At 34.7% G+C, this 18,637-nt stretch overlaps 1 protein-coding gene and 1 long non-coding RNA gene across 3 annotated transcripts in view; one reads left to right on the top strand and one right to left on the bottom strand.

Annotated features, from left to right (window-relative positions):
* Positions 1–16,713, top strand: part of LOC135680734 (uncharacterized) — a 43,391-nt gene extending 26,678 nt beyond the window's left edge. For both annotated transcript variants that reach the window (XM_089113758.1, XM_089113759.1), the window contains exons 18-34: positions 62–220; positions 965–1,135; positions 1,474–1,506; positions 1,911–1,937; positions 2,958–3,125; positions 3,417–3,599; positions 4,209–4,274; positions 5,350–5,376; positions 6,600–6,761; positions 8,174–8,359; positions 10,300–10,350; positions 10,949–11,167; positions 12,211–12,399; positions 13,157–13,201; positions 13,891–13,959; positions 15,477–15,568; positions 15,911–16,713. In XM_089113758.1, the coding sequence (XP_088969884.1) occupies positions 62–220; positions 965–1,135; positions 1,474–1,506; positions 1,911–1,937; positions 2,958–3,125; positions 3,417–3,599; positions 4,209–4,274; positions 5,350–5,376; positions 6,600–6,761; positions 8,174–8,359; positions 10,300–10,350; positions 10,949–11,167; positions 12,211–12,399; positions 13,157–13,201; positions 13,891–13,959; positions 15,477–15,538 (1,817 nt within the window). In that variant the 3' untranslated portion in view covers positions 15,539–15,568; positions 15,911–16,713. The remainder of the gene's footprint in view (positions 1–61; positions 221–964; positions 1,136–1,473; positions 1,507–1,910; positions 1,938–2,957; positions 3,126–3,416; positions 3,600–4,208; positions 4,275–5,349; positions 5,377–6,599; positions 6,762–8,173; positions 8,360–10,299; positions 10,351–10,948; positions 11,168–12,210; positions 12,400–13,156; positions 13,202–13,890; positions 13,960–15,476; positions 15,569–15,910) is intronic.
* On the bottom strand, positions 14,402–15,483 carry LOC148958097 (uncharacterized). The gene is made up of 2 exons (XR_016144874.1): positions 14,477–15,483; positions 14,402–14,443 (listed from the first exon to the last, which is right to left on the bottom strand). It is a non-coding gene; the product is annotated as an uncharacterized LOC148958097 (long non-coding RNA).
* Positions 16,714–18,637: the final 1,924 nt, after the last annotated feature.

Raw genomic sequence — 18,637 nt, 5'->3', positions numbered from 1 at the left:
AATTACTGATTTTCCCTTTTTCCGTTAACGATATCATAAAATCGATCAATCTTTTTTGCAGTATGCAATACAGGCCAGTTTATGTACAAGGTAGAAAATCGCTCTGCATCCATTTTTTACGAATACAACACCAAGCTAGGTAGCCACCTCCGCTGCCAGTGGCTTATCACCGCAGATCCAAGGCTACGAATCCACTTATCGGCAGAATATTTTCACACAGGTTTGTTGTGTAGTTCGTTAGTCTCGTTTTGAATAAAGGGTCATGTTGCATTAGCCTCATTTACACTCGAAATCAAGAAACAGAATTTCTTTAAATCCTGGATTTTGGTATCTAAATGCTAAAACTAGTACCTCATGATTATATCAAGGCCCAGTCATTACAAAGAAAATTCACATTTTTAGTACCACTGATTAGCTGTCATGAACAAATGATTGTTAAAAACAGTCCTTGTTTCTTACAAATAATGTGCTGATAAAACTTTCTATACGAACCTTAATAATACCTTGGAAGTTATAGCGACTTAGTATTTGCCTGTCCATGAAACATGCTGCTTCCAATCATTTTGTCTTATTTTACGTGCAGAGAAAAGAAGATCTGAAACACTGATCTGAAGTGAATTTATTTACTTATTTACAATTTAAGCTTTTAAAATTATCGAGACTGGTGTCAGTGAAAATAAATAATTAGAGAAGTAAGCTAAAGTGATAAGTGGATTTAATTTTTTGGACAAAGAAAACGCAAATATTGAAAATTAGCAGATTCGTGATATTGCGAGTCAAAAATCTTGCTTTTGAAATAAAGAAAAACATCTTTTTTAAATCGTAGTTTGATTGAATCTTCTTCTTTAAAATTACAGTGTCTTGATGATTGCATGTCTATGAAACTCGCTTTCTTTATAATGCCTCTCTATAATTTCTCTATAATTCTTATCACTGACTTAAATATTCCTTTCTTTACTTGTAGCTTACAACGATAAAGTATTGATCCGTCACGACCACAGCATTGAAATCTCTGGGGTGAGAGCCCCATTTCAACTGGTTTCACCAAGCAATATTCTACGAATTGAGTTTAATGCAACTCATATGAACACTTCACAAGGATTTGCATTCAACATCTCTTCAACTGATGCACCAAGTTTGTATTTTAGTTTCAAAATGTTTCTTTTGTGAATTTTTTTCTAAACCATGTATTTCGTATGTTGCACGAGGTCGATTTTTGCATTAGAACATTGAAGCACATTTCAGTATCTATGTATCTACCAATAACTTATATAACAGATAATATATAATATATAAGAAAATGTTTGCTTCCAATAACTCACTTTTGTGTGAATCTTTGAAAATAGATAAAATTCAACACGTTTCCGGGTATACACACAATCAGTATACATGATTTTTAAAAACGATGCTATTGCATCGATACTTTCAATTTATGGATAATGTTATTCATGTATAATATTGATCGCATTTCAGTGCATTCTGCCAAACCATACGATCTTCCAAGTGGTAAGAATAACATTTCACCTATATTCGTATCATCAATATCATTCTATTTATCTTACAAATTACGATTTGATGTTTATGATTTGTTTTTATATTATTATATGTTATTATATGTTATTATATAAGAAGAACGCCAATGATGCAACATAAACTTTGTCTACGTCAAACCAAAATGGACGTTTAAACTTATTATTCGATTGGTCCTTTCTTATTTTGAATTCTGTCTGATATTGAGGAAATTGGACACCCAGACCAAAGTTGGAATAAGCATTAAGGAATATGTTGGAAGAATATGGAATAACTTCGTAGACAGTTAGGTTTATTTTGATTGTCCAATTATAGAGATCTAATTGTGATAGTCTAATTGTGATAACTAAAACCTCACTTTTCCCATTTTTTATTTGCAGGTTCTGGAACCATAGAGCTAATCTTAAGTATTATTTTTGTTTTATTTGTTTAACAGTATTTCTTGAAAACCTTCCGTATTGCTAAACATTTTTATCTTCATGCCTTGATCATAAAATCTCTGCTGTAGTGTTTTGCCTTCTGCAATAATGCTTTAAATTTGCTTTGATTCTCCATGTACCCTACTTTTTATTATGTAAAGTTTGTCAGTTTCATGCCTTTCACCCATTACGGTTTAATCTATTCTCTCAGATAACACCTCTTGATCTCTTAGCCCAATTTTTTCTAAGCCACTCTGCATATGCTTCAGCAACTGCATCGAACATTCCCGTTACTCTCTTTTTTATCATCTTATGGACCCTTCCCTTATATTCTTCAATAGCATGTTCTATGATTTCTCAAGATTTTTCCTTTCCAACCCAGAAAATATCCCCATTCTCTTCCTTTTTACTAACCTCAATACTCATGCTGCATACAACATGTAAAAAGGATATTAGAATATTGCTTATCATGGACAGCATCCAATAATCACAGCAAACCATTCTCATTACTCTTTGGTCTGCTCGACAGATTTTCACGATTCCCAGTTCTACGGCGAGACTGTGTGATTCTGAGCTTCCGCACTGATTTTTACGTATTAAACGATGATCAGGCAAGAAAGTAAATGTTACTGTGAATCCCGTTGACAACCCATAGCCAGGGGCATAATTAGGGGAAAGGAATGGGGGGATAGATAGTCTGATGCCACCCCATGGCAAATACCTTCGAAAAAGGAATTTCCTGGCGTTCCGAAGAATATGAATCCCCATTTTTCCCTCGCTCAACTACCCTTTGCCCCTCCCCAATCTTACCACCCTGACTACGCTCCTGTATAAGTGCATGTCCTGGGTTAACAGCATAATAAGCACAAAGTAGGGTGGAGAAAGAAAGAAGCGAAACCTAGATTAGAACCTTCTTTAACAAACACTTGCTGTCCAGCGCTGTAACTACCTAGCCACTTTTCCTACACAGAAATCTTAGTAAACGCAGCGGTGCTTTTTCTTTCCTAGAGTGTCGCAATCAAGCCCAAACTTCTCAGTTGATAAGGTATTCTGGTACAATTAAACCGCGCCTCCGATTTAGTTCCGGCACCTACTTCAATGACGAAGATTGCGTCTACAAGTTCCATGCAACTAACGGATATCGGATGCGTTTCAATTTCGGATTTTTCCAAACAGGTAGTCATCCATTTTGATTTTTTCTTCAATGATGTGATATCGCCTCTTTATCTTCTGTATACAGACTTAAATAAGTTTTTTGTTATTGAGTTCATTATTTTATTTTTATGTTTAGTTGATCTCATTATTTGTTTGCCTGATTCAGATTTTACCAACACAAAGCACCTTACAAATGACCTTGGAATGATAATATTAATTATAAGAATTTCTAGTATTTAAACTGGATATTCACTTCAATTTGAAAAGCTGTTTGCATTTATTCTTTTTTACTTAATCTTTTTTGAATTTCAGAAAGTGGTCCTGATTATGTTGAAGTTTTGCACAGTGGAATTATTGGAAAAGGATTATTTTCTGGTGACCTTGATCCCTTCTACTTTGTATCAAAGGGAAGCTGGCTTTCGTTTCGGTTTAAAACAAACAATGCTCATGTAGAACGTGGTTTCATCCTTCAAGTTTCGTTAACTGCTTCACCAGGTGAGTCATATCAATGTGAGCAATACCTTGCAAGGTAGTGAATGGAAGAACGGTTAGGTGAATGGAAGAGAGAGCTTATAGATTTATTGCTTAACTGCAAAGTGGACACATCAACAGTGATGTTTTGGCAATAATTGGCAAAAATATTGATAAGTGGCTTGGGATGTTGAAAGTTTTTTTGCAGGGGGGTCACCATGTAACCAGCTAATGGCAAGATGATTCATTATATGGGTTTAAGGAGCTTTTGAGAATTATTGGAGAGGGGTTAGCCCCTCCACTCCACCTCCCTCTTTCCGCAGTTCGTCAAGCAGGGACGTTACGAATTTTGCTGAAAAGGTCACTGAGCATAATAGCATGACAATTAAGATTTTCTTTCAAAGTAAGGTATACCAGCTCATACTGCCCTCTAAAGAATACCAGAATAAGATTCTGCCAGTGCGATGTCTCCGGTTTTCTCACGCCTGTATCCTTTGTGCCATTGAAACTAGTTGTTTTTGCAGACATCTTTCTCGTTTGTTTGACATCTAGCAAAAGTAGCACTTTTGTGAGTTCGTTTTCTGAATTTATGTATGTTTTCCTTTGTCAGTTCCACCTTTATTCTATTTATAGCCATAGGAGTAACAAAGGACCAAAAGACCTTGACTACAGCTCTCCCCAGGACAATCCCGGTTTCAGGTGAGCCGAATTGAGTATACATTACATTAACCACAAAAAATTTCGTCGTGACAGATTACGGTCAATGTTTGGACGAAATTTTCTTCGACAAAGTTTTAAATGCGACCAAATTTGATCACGACGAAACATTTTGCTTTTAAGAATTTTTCTTCATTTCGCAAATGAAATAGTTATATGAGGTCTAAAATCAAATTTATGTGTTCTAATGATATAGTCAATGCAAATTACGTTATTATTCTCATTTACATCGTCCTCATAACCATCTTTCTCTTCTTTATCATCATCATCATAATCATAATCATCATCATCATCACCACCATCATCATCATCATCGTATCTTGAACTGCCTACATGTTCACCACAGTTCGATAATGTTAGTTCTAACTTTCTTTTGTCGCCAGTTTCAAAAGATTCCACCTCTGTTTTTTTATACTCATCTGTACTATTTTTTCATTCGTTCAAGATATTTGCACTTGATTTTGAACCCAACCCAAAATTTGAACTCTACAGACAGCAAAATTTCCAGCCATGTTTTCCTCATGGAGATGGTCTTATACTTTCCGATTTATACATTTTTTAACTATACTCATTTTATAAACTTTCATACCACGTTTATAGAGAAAAAGACTCTTGGCGTGCTAAAAGCAACTCTGTAAATTTGCCTTTACATAAACTGAGAAAATATACCAGCTTTTTTTAATGTTCTTGGAATGCTGTTCTGTGTCAAAAAGCTGCATGGAGACGGTATCTGTGAGACTTAATATTAAGCAAAGAAAACGTAGAAAACTGGTAGTATATTGCTTTCTTTGTTGTATTAAAAATCCAAGACGGAAGTCAGTCCCGCAAAATTCTGAAAAGTTGTCCGAAATTTTCTTCGACGAGGTTTATCCGTCGAAAATCCATCCGATTAAATTTTTTTGTTGTTAATGTATTAGCTGTTATACTTCATCAGTAAGCTTTTTCTTGTATTGTTTTTGTCGTCTTATGGTTTAAAGGAGCCTTATTTCGTTATTCATTCTGGACAGCTCGTCTTTATTGGCTACCTCTCTATACCTCTTATTCTCTTCATTTTCAGTTCAACCTTATCAGTTCCTAACTCAGGGTAAGTATTGCCCTTTGATCACTCATCAATCACATTTGTAAAAAAGAGAAAATGTTGTGAACTCAGAAGGAAAAAAAAAAGTTTTACACATAAATGTATGTCTTGCCCCCCTCGAATAGCCCGATTTAATGAAGTGCGTATTTATATTACTAACTGTAACAATGCAATTAATCAAACAAAGTGTAGTAGGATCTATTGAAAAGGACCTAAGAAAGGACAATGGATCAAAACCAAGATTCATTAGAAAAAGTTCTTTTGGAATAAAACAATATATAAAACACAGCGAAGCCCCTAAATTGGTAAAATTGAAGTTAAATATGGTAGACTTAAAATGAAAATGGGAAAAGGGGAAAAAATGAAAATGCTTTCTTTAGGAGGTGTGGAGATCATGAGGAATATGTCGAGCATTTGTGGGAATGCTCCCTATTTGAAAATAAAAACTTGTCTAATTTTACAAACATGACAAAAAATAATCCAAAAGTATTGAGCATTATACAAAAATATGTGGTTAAAATTTATAAACTAAAGATCATAACACTACCTGTGTTACTTCTCCAGTGCACTTGGGTAAAAGTAACTGCTACGAAATGGAGATTTAGTACTATTTATTTATTTCATTTATAACCCCTTTGATTGCTAATATATCTCGAGTTCTCGAGTAAGATTTTCTAACATACAAAACCTCTAACGCCTTGAAACACAGCTTCACAGTAAACCCCCAACAAAGGGAATTTAAGAACTTGTATGCAGTCTTTCTTCAATTACTGTGATTAATTTAGGAACATACTTTAATCTAAAAATCATTTTTGTGCTGAAGTCATTCTCCTTTCAACGACCTTTTTTTACGGGACACACCAAAGCTTACCACCAAGGTGAACATTTTACATAGAAACTCATTATAGGAACCTGTGATTCCTATATGCAACTTTAAAACCAGACGAAGGAATAGTCTGATTGCTGGAAAAAAGCCTTATTGGGCATTCATGGTAAAATATGTTTGCAAATTATTTAACAACTTACCATGATTCTGTATTTGATATGTACCAGGAAGTCATGTCTCTGGAAGTTTCTTTAGGTCTTTTTGACCAGGGGAATGAGAAACTCGTTTTGGATTTTATTTATACACAAAACCTTTCTTTGTCAAAGATTGTTTATCAAATTATATGCTGTTATTATTGTCTCAAAGCGTTTATATCTAAGACTTTTTTATTTTTCCTTGCCAGAGTGCCAAAGGCCTGTTAGAATGCTTTGGTCTGGTGACAAGTTCTTTGGTTCGTTGCGCCCACATGGCGTCTTTCTTCGAGACTGGTCAATTTACTGCATGTGGACCGTACCAACAAAAGCTGATTTCAAATACGTCATTGAAATCACTCACGCATACCTTGGTTTGTAGCTCAGCTCATTATGTTTTCATTATTAACTGCTTCTAAAGGTAGTTGCCTTTTTTTGGCAATTTTTGGTATCGATATCGTATTTGCTCTTTGTTAAATTTGTTTCAAAGGCTGTAACTACCAGTGGCTTCTTTGGCAAGGTCTGCCAGTAAACTTACCCATATTGTTACAAATTGCTTCAAACCTTTGCTTCATTCCATTACTTGCCAATCTTTCTAAAGACAAGGGAGTATTTAACCACCCTAACGTTTAACCCCCCACCCCTAATTCCGACTTTAGTGTATTCTTTCACGTAGCCTGGTACTCTCCTACTTTCTCAATCTGCCTTTCCTGTTTAATATCCTCTGCACCAAACATTTAGCCAATAAACAAAATTCGGTTACCCTTGTTGTTTGTTTTCGCATACTTCGATATCAAAAAGTTGTTGCCACACTGCCCTTGTTCTGTTGGCAGATCATAGCCTTATCTTCACGAATTTAGAATGATAATAATAATCATAAAGAGACGACCAGACATTCTTTATATATCACACACTTTAATATGCCAGAATGTTTGAATTTGATCAAACGAATTATTTGGTGTAACTAAACGGGATGACACCTGTACCACGAGGCTAGGTCACTCTCAGTTCAGTTTCCAAGGAATGTGCAGGCATATATGAATCTTTTTGCTATGAAGAAATATAACACACTTCTCTCCTTACTTGTAGTTTCCATTATCGCACACTGTATTCCAACATTTTTTTCTTAAAAGTTGACTCATATCTATCGTAAACTTCTTAGTATACCCCCAATATGAGAGAGTGTTTACAAGTAGGAAAGGGCCTGGGTATAATCTGATTGTTTCAGTACGTCATTTTGGCGTATTTTCTAGCACTCTAAGTACCCGGGGAGATTCTAAGGGGTTTTTACTTGTGAGGATCTGTAGCATTTATAGCGAAACGTTATTTTTCTTATTTTAACGCAACTGAGAGTAGAAACAAGAATAAGCGAGCTGAGTATGCACCATAAACCATGAAGGGAAAGCCTGAAAATTAGGGAAAAGAGCATTAGTGATAAAAACGTCCAAAACAGGCCTAAATCTAGCTGTGAGAAACGTTTGTTGTCACTTTCTTGAATTCTGATTGACTAATGGGGTATGGAGAATTAAGATCGCTCAGCCAATCAAAGATTTGGAGCCTATGCTGCAAAAGAGCAGTTATAGGACAAACCCGAACTAATCCTAACAAACAACAATATTAAACAAAAATTCCTATTCTAGTGGGGAAACACGGGCGATCTGATAGGCAGGCTTAGAAGATAATGGGGAACCTCCCCGCTAAGTACTATTTATCTTTGAAATTTTGTGCAACAATATTTATCGTGTAATATTAACGTAATAGTAACAATAGTAATTTTATGTTACAGATGATGTCATATTTTTACTGAAAATCACTGATGAAACACACTCGTCACCACGTACACTCACTACATTTTCGCAAGCTCTCAATTGGGTGAATCTTGTCGTTGTCAGCGATGGGAAGTTCACCGTAAAGAGCATGCTTAAGGCCTACTCGTTAAATGTTTCTGTTATCTCATACTCCATTTACCCTGGTATGTATAATTCTGAATGTCTTCACCATAATTATTCAAGAATAAACTTGTATTGGAAGATTCTTTTCTGAATGGATTTTATACTTTCTTTATTTCTTTCTTTCTTTCTTACTTTCTTTCTTACTTTCTTTCTTACTTTCTCTCTATCTCTCTATCTTTCTATCTTTCTTTCTTACTTTCGTTCTTTCTATCTTTCTTTCTATCTTTCTTTCTTACTTTCGTTCTTTCTATCTTTCTATCTTTCTTTCTTTCTATCTTTCTTTCTTACTTTCTTTCTTTCTATCTTTCTTTCTTACTTTCTTTCTTCCTTCTTTCTTACTTTCTTTCTTTCTTTCTTACTTACTTTCTTTCTTTCTTTCTTACTTTCTTTCTTTCTTCCTTCTTTCTTACTTTCTTTCTTACTTTCTTTCTTTCTTACTTTCTTTCTTACTTTCTTTCTTTCTTCCTTCTTTCTTACTATCTTTCTATCTTTCTTTCTTACTTTCGTTCTTGCTATCTTTCTTTCTATCTTTCTTTCTTACTTTCTTTCTTTCTATCTTTCTATCTTTCTTTCTTTCTATCTTTCTTTCTTACTTTCTTTCTTTCTATCTTTCTTTCTTACTTTCTTTCTTTCTATCTTTCTTTCTTACTTTCTTTCTTCCTTCTTTCTTACTTTCTTTCTTTCTTACTTACTTTCTTTCTTTCTTTCTTACTTTCTTTCTTTCTTACTTTCTTTCTTTCTTTCTTTCTTTCTTAATTTCTTTCTTTCTTACTTTCTTTCTTTCTTTCTTACTTTCTTTCTTTCTTACTTTCTTTCTTTCTTTCTATCTAACGTTCTTACTTTCTTTCTTTCTTTCTTTCTTGCTATCTTTCTTTTTTTCTTACTTTCTTACTTTCTTACTTTCTTTCTTTCTTTCTTACTTACTTTCTTTCTTTCTTTCTTACTTTCTTTCTTTCTTCCTTCTTTCTTACTTTCTTTCTTACTTTCTTTCTTTCTTACTTTCTTTCTTACTTTCTTTCTTTCTTCCTTCTTTCTTACTATCTTTCTATCTTTCTTTCTTACTTTCGTTCTTGCTATCTTTCTTTCTATCTTTCTTTCTTACTTTCTTTCTTTCTATCTTTCTATCTTTCTTTCTTTCTATCTTTCTTTCTTACTTTCTTTCTTTCTATCTTTCTTTCTCTCTTTCTTTCTTTCTTTCTTTCTTTCTTACTTTCTTTCTTTCTATCTTTCTTTCTTACTTTCTTTCTTCCTTCTTTCTTACTTTCTTTCTTTCTTTCTTACTTTCTTTCTTTCTTTCTCTCTTTCTTTCTTTCTTACTTTCTTTCTTTCTCTCTTTCTTTCTTTCTTTCTTTCTTTCTTACTTTCTTTCTTTCTTTCTTTCTTTCTTCCTTTCTTTCTTTCTTTCTTACTCTCTTTCTTTCTTTCTTTCTTTCTTTCTTTCTTTCTTTCTTTCTTTCTTTCTTTCTTTCTTTCTTTCTTTCTTTCTTTCTTTCTTTCTTTCTTTCTTTCTTTCTTTCTTTCTTTCTTTCTTTCTTTCTTTCTTTCTTTCTTTCTTTCTTTCTTTCTTTCAAAAAAGGTATTTATACTTCTCTACACTTGATCATTGAATTCTTAAAATGAATTTAGGTTTTTGAAAATGTTCTCTGAAGTAAAACGTGTCGTTAAGCTCAGGTCAGACCGATATGATTAGGGATTTAAAATGGCTGAATAAAACATGATTTTATTCTTACAACGCTAAAATGATGCAATAATTTCTACTTTCTGTATTCCTATGAAAATTACTCTTAAAAACGGTATATCTTTGTTATGATACTTATAATCCTTCCTCAATGACTGTAAGTTTAAATATTCTTCTACACATTTTAATTTGTAAGTAATGTTTTTTATATTGCTGATATGGTTTTAAATACAAGTATTTTGTCTGAATTAAATTCTTACCTTAATTATTTGCATTTCATAGGCTGTTATTCCAACTCACTTAAATATGAATACCACTTCAAGTACACTTCAGGTAACGACTTTTAAACTAAGATGTGCAATTGCTGTCATTTCATGTTGGTATTTATGTCCATTTAGGGCTTTGTTTGCTTCAGTCAAGAACGATATGTACCAAAATGATATTGAATATGTAAACTTTTTTAAGTCCATCCATATATAATGCCACGGATTTGTCATGGTATATTGCACTCCGTGGTATCGTCCTTTTAATACTGTGAATTTTGTTTGTACGTAGAGTTACTAGTAAACCTATATTGTAAATTTTATTGATGTGAAGAAAAGAACTCGCGTCAAGATTTATCAATAGATTTCCATCACAGAACGTACGTCACTAGAAACAATAAGTTAATAGAAACAACATTCTGTTTCAATTGATTGTCTCTTGGGTTGGATGACGAGAAAGAACTTACCATTAGAAGGATTATATAAGATAATTTAATCTTGTATCAGACGCAATGATTCTTAATGATTCCGTGTGATTCATTGATTCCTTGTAACTCGTTGATCCCTTGTGATTCATTGATTCAACTTACCTTTTTTTGCCATTTGGCGATATTAAATGATACTGCATCTTTACGCCTGCCCCTTTATTATATGCATTCTGTTTAAAGCTCAAACAAAGACGCAATGTATTTATGAATGCAAAACCAACAGCTACAAGTATGCGTTCGTCGATCAGAATCACTTTGGCTGTTATTGCGGGAATATCGAGCCATCCCGGAAGGGTTTCGACATGGTGCACCCGAGGTTTTGTTCTAGTCCACCGCTCTACAGGCATTGCACTGTTGGAAATTGCCTCAGAGGGGGATTTGGCAAGCTGTATTTAACTGGTTCGTAACTAGGGATCGTGTTATTCTCTTCTTCTGTTTGTTGTCCAAGCCTGTGGGATTGCTTCGTCGAAATGTTGCGAAGTTGCTGATTTTTTTGTCCCTCATTGTCTCATTCCCAACAGAACCTGCATTAAGCCCCGGTCAAACGCATCCAACATTTCATACAACATTTTCTCCGAACAATATTTAAAACTCGTCGATATTTTTAAGCGGGTAGTCAAACGCATCCAACATTTCATCCAACATTTCCATCACCATGCAAGGCCTGCGAAGCGATGTGTTTACAGCACTGGTTTACAGACGGTGAAAAGGCGCATAAAATGAAGGTGAATAATAATAGCTGATTTCCAAAACAACATGTTGAAACATTCTTTTTATTGAAAGTTTCGTCTGATGGACCCCTACATTATCCAATTCACTTGTGGGTTTCGCTTATTTTTTATTCTTTTTTAATAGCTCTCGCTTCCTTTTAGGCCTGTGCTTAAATCTAGACTGCCATTGCTTCTCTCACTCTCCTCACCAGTGCCACATTTGTCCTAATCCACCCTCAGCTATGAATTTTTAGATTATTTAATGCTGCTCTTTGCTTTTACTTTCCATTTTTCATTCGATAACTTTGAGAATAGTTGCTCGCAAATCAATGAATCAACTTGGCGCTCAAATGAAATAAACAAGTTGAAATTATGCGCATGCCCACAAAAATGAAATGTTGGATGCGTTTGACCGGGGCTTTATTTGCTCTGTCCTTAAATCAGACTGGCAAAGTTCATTAAAATATAGCTATTTGAATATTTAATTACTGTGAATTTCTTTTGAGAGCCCTATCTTCCTTGCTGTTCAGCAATGGTCCTCATTCATATTAAACTTGCAGAATACTTGAAAATATTGTTTTGTGATGTGTAATTACTGTGAATATCTTTAGAAAAACATAGCTTTCTTGCTATTTAGCAATAGTCCTCAATGAACTGGCAGAATACATTATTTTATTCTTCTAAGATTAATTATAAGTGTGAATAGTGCACAACATGCCTTTTCATTTGTAGTGCCTGATGCCTTCAACACAACGACCCCAGCCAAAAAAGTTTCTTCTGGAAACCTTTCAGCGGAACTTATCGGCTCTTCCTTTGGCATAATGGCCTTTCTGGTCCTTACGTTTATTTTCATAAGATACAGGATAAAGAAGAGACAGAGAGCTGAACGTTCTAATCGTGGAGCAAATCAATATTTGCCAGGTAGGTGCTGCAGTACTAACAAACCCAAAAATAGTTTCAGTGCACAAGACAGCAGTGTCTGTACCTGTAAATAGGCGGGTGTTTCCTACGACATCCGTTTTTACTTATTCAGAATTGCTATTAAATTGTCATTTTAAAAAGCTGAAATTTCCTTGCTTTTGCACGTATGAATTGCTGAAAAGATTTGTTATTGATGATGCATATCTCGATAAAGGGTTCATCTAAAGATCTAAAGATTTAACTGAATTGGGTCTTGTATGATAGCCTCAAATATTTTTCAAATTAGATGACTGCATGTATGGGTAGAAAACTGCATATATGGGAATTATACGTGTGTTATTTATCGTAACACTGCAGCCGATGTAAATTCTACTTTATAATATTTCCTTGATAAACTTATTTACACTGCTCATATGAACACAATAGCTTTATCGGTAAGCATCAGATCAGCTTTAAAAGCGGGTTTGTTATGTGTATCCCTGTGTATATCTTGTTGATTGACTTAAAACACTGAGTCGTTCTTGGAAAACCTTTTGTAGAGGCATCCTTCCTATGCAGCTTTGAACATCTCATTGTAAATAGGTTATTTTCGATACATATTCTACTCGATCAATTATTTTCGATTATTTTTCGCTAAATTTAGTTCCCCTTAGTATCTTAGTTTTTGTTTAGTTTTTTATTGGGGGCTCCTATAGAAATAATCCAATCGAGGAGGTTTTTCCTCTAATTGCAAATTACCGTCTTCTTTTTACTTTAGTCCAAACTCCTGATGTTTGTTACGCGCCTGACTCTGCTCTTGGAGGTGATTTGAGTTTTTGTCTACACATCTTTAGTAGGAAAATGTTTTGTAAATTTTTTGAACTATACAACTGTGCTCTATTCTTCTCTTCTCTACTCTACTCTACTCTACTCTACTCTACTCTACTCTAATCTACTCTTCTCTACTCTACTCTACTCTACTCTACTCCACTCTACTCTACTCTACTCTACTCTACTCTACTCTACTCTACTCTACTCTACTCTACTCTACTCTACTCTACTCTACTCTACTCTACTCTACTTCACTCTACTCTACTCTACTCTACTCTACTCCACTCTACTCTACTCTACTCTACTCTACTCTACTCTACTCTACTCTACTCTACTCTACTCTACTCTACTCTACTCTACTCTACTCTACTCTACTCTACTCTACTCTACTCTACTCTACTCTACTCTACTCTACTCTACTCTACTCTACTCTACTCTACTCTACTCTACTCTACTCTACTCTACTCTCCCCTACATTATTCTTACGATTTTATGACCTCTTTCTTAGAAGTTCCTCTGTTTTTGTCTAATACAGATTTATTCCAACAATGTGTTTTTATAAATGCTCTTGAAATATCTGCTCCGACAAGTGCTTCCCTTCTTCTGCCATTAGTTGTAGAAACCAACGCTCCAGCTGTCAATTCGATTCTTAATCTAACAGAAGTTATTGATTTTCTGCAGATGCATCACCTTCATATTCAGATGCCACAAAAGAAGGGGTCGTTTTCATGGACTCAAGGAACGCTGTTGGTGCGTTTTAATTGACAAATGACCCTCCACTTTCATTTGAAGAAGCAATTAATGGTGCTGCCAATGCTGGAGCTCTTCCACCGAAATATGACACTATTCAATATTCAGGGACGAAAACAAGTTGCTAATTTTGGGGGGGCGTGGAAGTATGAAAATTCCAACTTCAAGTGATAAATTTTTCATTCGACCAGTAGATCTGTTGTACCTACCAAATTGATATTTGTAAATAGCCCGAGCACCATAGTTCTATTTTCTTTATAATTACCAAATCTTTACTCAATAATTAGCCTAAAGCATAAAAGCCTAAATCTCTAAATTTTGATTAACATGAAACAAACATTAAACATACTGTAAGAAGTAAAGCAACATTTAAGCAAAACCAGTATTAGATATACTTAATGATTAGTAGTATTCTTTCAGATCAATTGATCAATTTTATCTAAAATACATTTTTTCACGATATAGAAGCACCAAGAATTTGGGCCTTTTATTTTCGTTCTTGATCGAAGAAAACTACCTTTAAACTTTTCAGAGGGCCAAATGCCTTTTCATTCTTTACAATTGAAATGATGATTTGAGAACAAACTTGTGCATATGCCTGATTCGAAAGATGAAATACTCTTCTTTGATCAAATACTTCTACTGCAGTTTTTGCAATGTGTTCTTGCTCCACAGCAGTTTTGTCATAGGAATTTATGATAAGGACTCAAGGACATTAACAAATAACAGGGGGAGTTTAGCATAAACTCGTTTTTTATAAGAAGCGTTGAGAATTTTTAGTACTGAAAGATTCTTAATCTTTTATTGAATTAACTACTCGTAGTTTCTAAAAAAATTCCCACTCTAATATTTTCTGATCAATGCGGGTATTATTATTCCAAACTGTAAGTTTCAAGTTTCTTATCCGTAAGTTCACCTTGCCTGTTCGTAATTTGATTCAACTCCCGTCAGAAAGAAAGAAAAAGAAAACGGGGCAAGTGTGCAATTTGGACCCAGTGGAGACGGGATTCACAATAGAAAACGATTGGATGGGTCAGCTTCAGCCTGTGAATTTTAATGTTTAGAATTTTTATATTTAAAATAAAAAAACTTCTTAAAATATAAAATTCACAAGTTTGGTCTTAAGAAAAAAATTCCAAGTCAACCGTTACGTTTTCCAACTGTAACTGGATTTTCCAAACTTTGGGGGGGCGTTACGCCCCCCACGCCCCCCACGCCCCCCTATTATTTACGTGCCTGTCAGTATTCTTCGTAAGTTGGGTTTTGTTTTTACATTCCTTGAAGAACGACGACAAGTTTTTATTGCTATGAAATTGAAATTTGGTTAAATGAGGGCAATTCTGTTATTTAGAATTATTGTGGTCTAGATTATTTTCCTTGACTCGCTTGCAGGCGTTCTTTTACATTTTTTATACATCTGAACCTTCTCTATCGATGTTTCGGGCAATTTAACCTAGCGTTCAGAATCTTTAACAACAAACTATGTAGACTAACTTACCACCATTTCATCCTGTTAGCCCTTTGTCAGTGGAAACGCCATCAGGGGCTGAAGCTCATCGAAACCAAACCCCGTTATTAACGAGTCTTAGTCAGCTCTCGAGTCCCAGAGGTAAGTTTCACCATTATGCTTACACCAGGTAGCAACAAATTTTTGTTGATTGGAACTACTTTTTTGCTTTCTTCAGCTATTTCCACTTATAATTTGTAATTTAATTCTCTTATAAGCAATTTGATCGACGCTTAAAAAACCCCCTTTTCACAGTAATTCTTGAAAAAAGGGCGTGTACTGCTTACCTATAAAGTGGTTCATCATAGTTGTAATATTTCAGTGCTCCCTCATTCATTAATTCATTCATTGTGGTTTAAGCAACTTGCCAGCTCATATCGTGTGAATAACGAAATAAATTCAAATAGATTCTTTTTAATTAACGTTATACCTTCCTCATTACAGTGGTATTACCGGCTGTCGACGATGGCGATTCAAGACCAGGCTCCGCAGCCCTGATAAGATCTCGACCAGCATCCGCAGCCTCGGTTGACTCTGTCTCCGATTCATTGCACCCTTTGGTATGACCCACAACGAGGCACCAAAGAAACCCCAATAGAATGCTCCCGCCACTGCAAGTTCGAGTCAGAGCTACAGACAATCGAAATCCTGGCAGTGACGTATGAAACCTTGTATAGCTAACATGCAAACATTGTAAATACAACGTATATCTGTAGATCCGCACATGTCAAATTAGAGGAACAAGGAAATCAGAGCACCATTACCGCCGGACCAATCAAGAACTTTCCTGGGGTCTGGGACCCTTGATAAAGTCATTGTTGTTTTGTCAGAAGCTTTGTTACATCTTGGTCGGGCCCCTCTGAGCTAAGGGCACGGGGAAATCTGCCTTCCCTACCTCGCCTGCTTTCCTTGTGCCCCTGCCAATTATTGAGAGAACATGTGATTTGTGTTGGGGCAATGAGCTTTGCGGCATATACATTTACCAAAAATATGTCGCTTTCCTTCCACTTGGAGAAGGTGATTTTTTTAAATCTGGCTTCAATTTTAATTTGTGATTTTATGCATTTAGTATCGTGATTATATGCATAAAGTATAAAGTATTTGATATCAGCTCTCGGAGTGGTCTGTAGCATGTATAAATCATCGTCGTATCCAATACGTATTGATTGTGATTTTCAGATTTACTAATCAGTCTGTAGATTATTAGGATCTTCCGTAATATCAAAAGTCCGCATCGTGCTTTTGTATTTTTCATTTGATTTCCTTGACTAAGTCCTCTTCAAACCACGATATTACCTAAGTTGAAACTTGGATTTGAAATTGTATAAGCAAGCTTTATTAAAGCATACATCAGGTGACGCATACAAAGCCAGAGGACGCTAAAGATTATATTTAGAGGGGGGGGGGTACGGCAAATCCCCAAATTAGCCGAACAAAGTTGTTCTGCAGAAGTGTGACTGTTGGCAGTAATTCAACGGCGAATTGCTTCCAGTGAAATCTGAAATCTGAGAAAATACAGAGAAATTTTAAGGAAGAAATGGACTACATTATTTCGATGAATTAATTTATAGCAATTCGTCTAAATTTATAATTTTGACAAACGCCTTATTGGCTACGCCCCTGCTCAAAGCCTACCCAATAACATACTTAAAAGGTCACGAAACAATTTTAATAGAACTATTTGGATGGGAACTATCCGACCTGATTGGAATCGTTTGGCAGTGGCGTAGCTAGCCAAATAGCAGTGGTCATGCCCTCCCCTCAAATTTGAAAAAATATGGGTGTCACCAAATTTTACCACGCCCAATTTTTTAGTTGATGAATTCCTTTTGGAAATTTTAATTTAAAGGCTTGTGACTTATAAAAAATTGTGATTAACTTTTGGAATGAGCTTTCCTTATTTCATAGCAATCATCTTGTTACACTATGAAATGACCTTTATCTTATAGCTGTGACACTGTTTTGGATTGTTGGTAATTTATACAGACAGAGTTCTGACAATTTCCAAACAGAACTGTACAAAAGACATTAAAAAAACATTAGTTTAGTATAGTAGATAAACTTAGCTTAAATTAAAAATTGTTTTGTTCTCCTAATCTCTTTCAATTTGCAGGCTGAAATACATTTGTAAATTTTAGAGATAAGCTAAAATTTGTATATGAAACAATAAATCACATGAAACTGAATGGGAGCTTTTTGGTCATCTTTTCCACAAATAGTCTTATTATCAATCTGTTGAAGGTATTTTAAAGCCATCACGATTAACTAACAACCCCAATAGAATTGATAGATGAATAAAACAAATTGGCAAATGAATATCCAATGTAAATATTGATATGAAATATAGGAAGCTAAAATAATGGATAGGCCTAGTTGCAAAATGTTTTCTGCAAAGTTAGACTTAATAGAAAAATACCTTGCAAAATAAGTTTAGCTTAACAAAAACATTGATGTTTCCACATATACTTGTGGTAAATATCCACATGATTGGATTGTCCTTACTAAATCTAGCAAACAAGGGTTGTAAATGAATAATTTGATCTTGTAAATTTTCAAATACATCAAAAGTTGTAATAGTGAAATAAAACTGTTTAACTAACAAGATCAGTAACACGCTTGACTTGTCTCTGGTCATTTTATTTCAACAGCTATAAGTAGTAAAAAGTACTTTCAACTAAAAGTGAAGTCAGTAGAGCTTTGAGTTTGACTTTAATTGTGTGTAAAAACAGTGTTATTGCATGTGATAATAAACAAAAAATTGAAGAATAACTTTAAGCAAGTTCTGGCATTCCCTATCCATTAACTACAATCTTATTGTCCTAATCATAATATGGTAACAATGCTTTTAAAGGGCTTAACAGTTTCTGAATATGCTGCTAAATGTCTGGAAAGTTTAAGCTCTCAAATCTGTTGGTTTGGAAAATAACACTGTTATCTCCTCCATCCATCTCCAGTGAACAGCATCAAGATTTGGCATTCACTAAATCAAGAAGATTCTCTGCAAATGTTCAACTAGTAACAATTGATTACTGAAAAGGCTGAGAGTTTGGTTTGGTTGCATAAAATGATCCTGCTCGCTGATTTTATGTCCAAAATGGTCTTTCGTGCCTGTCACTTCTCCACATAGTGCAACACCATTAAGGCTGAAAAACCCTGTCGTTGCCATAAAAT

The sequence above is a fragment of the Rhopilema esculentum genome, chromosome 18, assembly GCF_057945365.1.
Source record: "Rhopilema esculentum isolate cy_ngs chromosome 18, ASM5794536v1, whole genome shotgun sequence".
Lineage (NCBI taxonomy): Eukaryota > Metazoa > Cnidaria > Scyphozoa > Rhizostomeae > Rhizostomatidae > Rhopilema > Rhopilema esculentum.
Note: the sequence above shows the minus strand (reverse complement) of the source record. Positions and strands in the feature narration are given on the sequence as shown.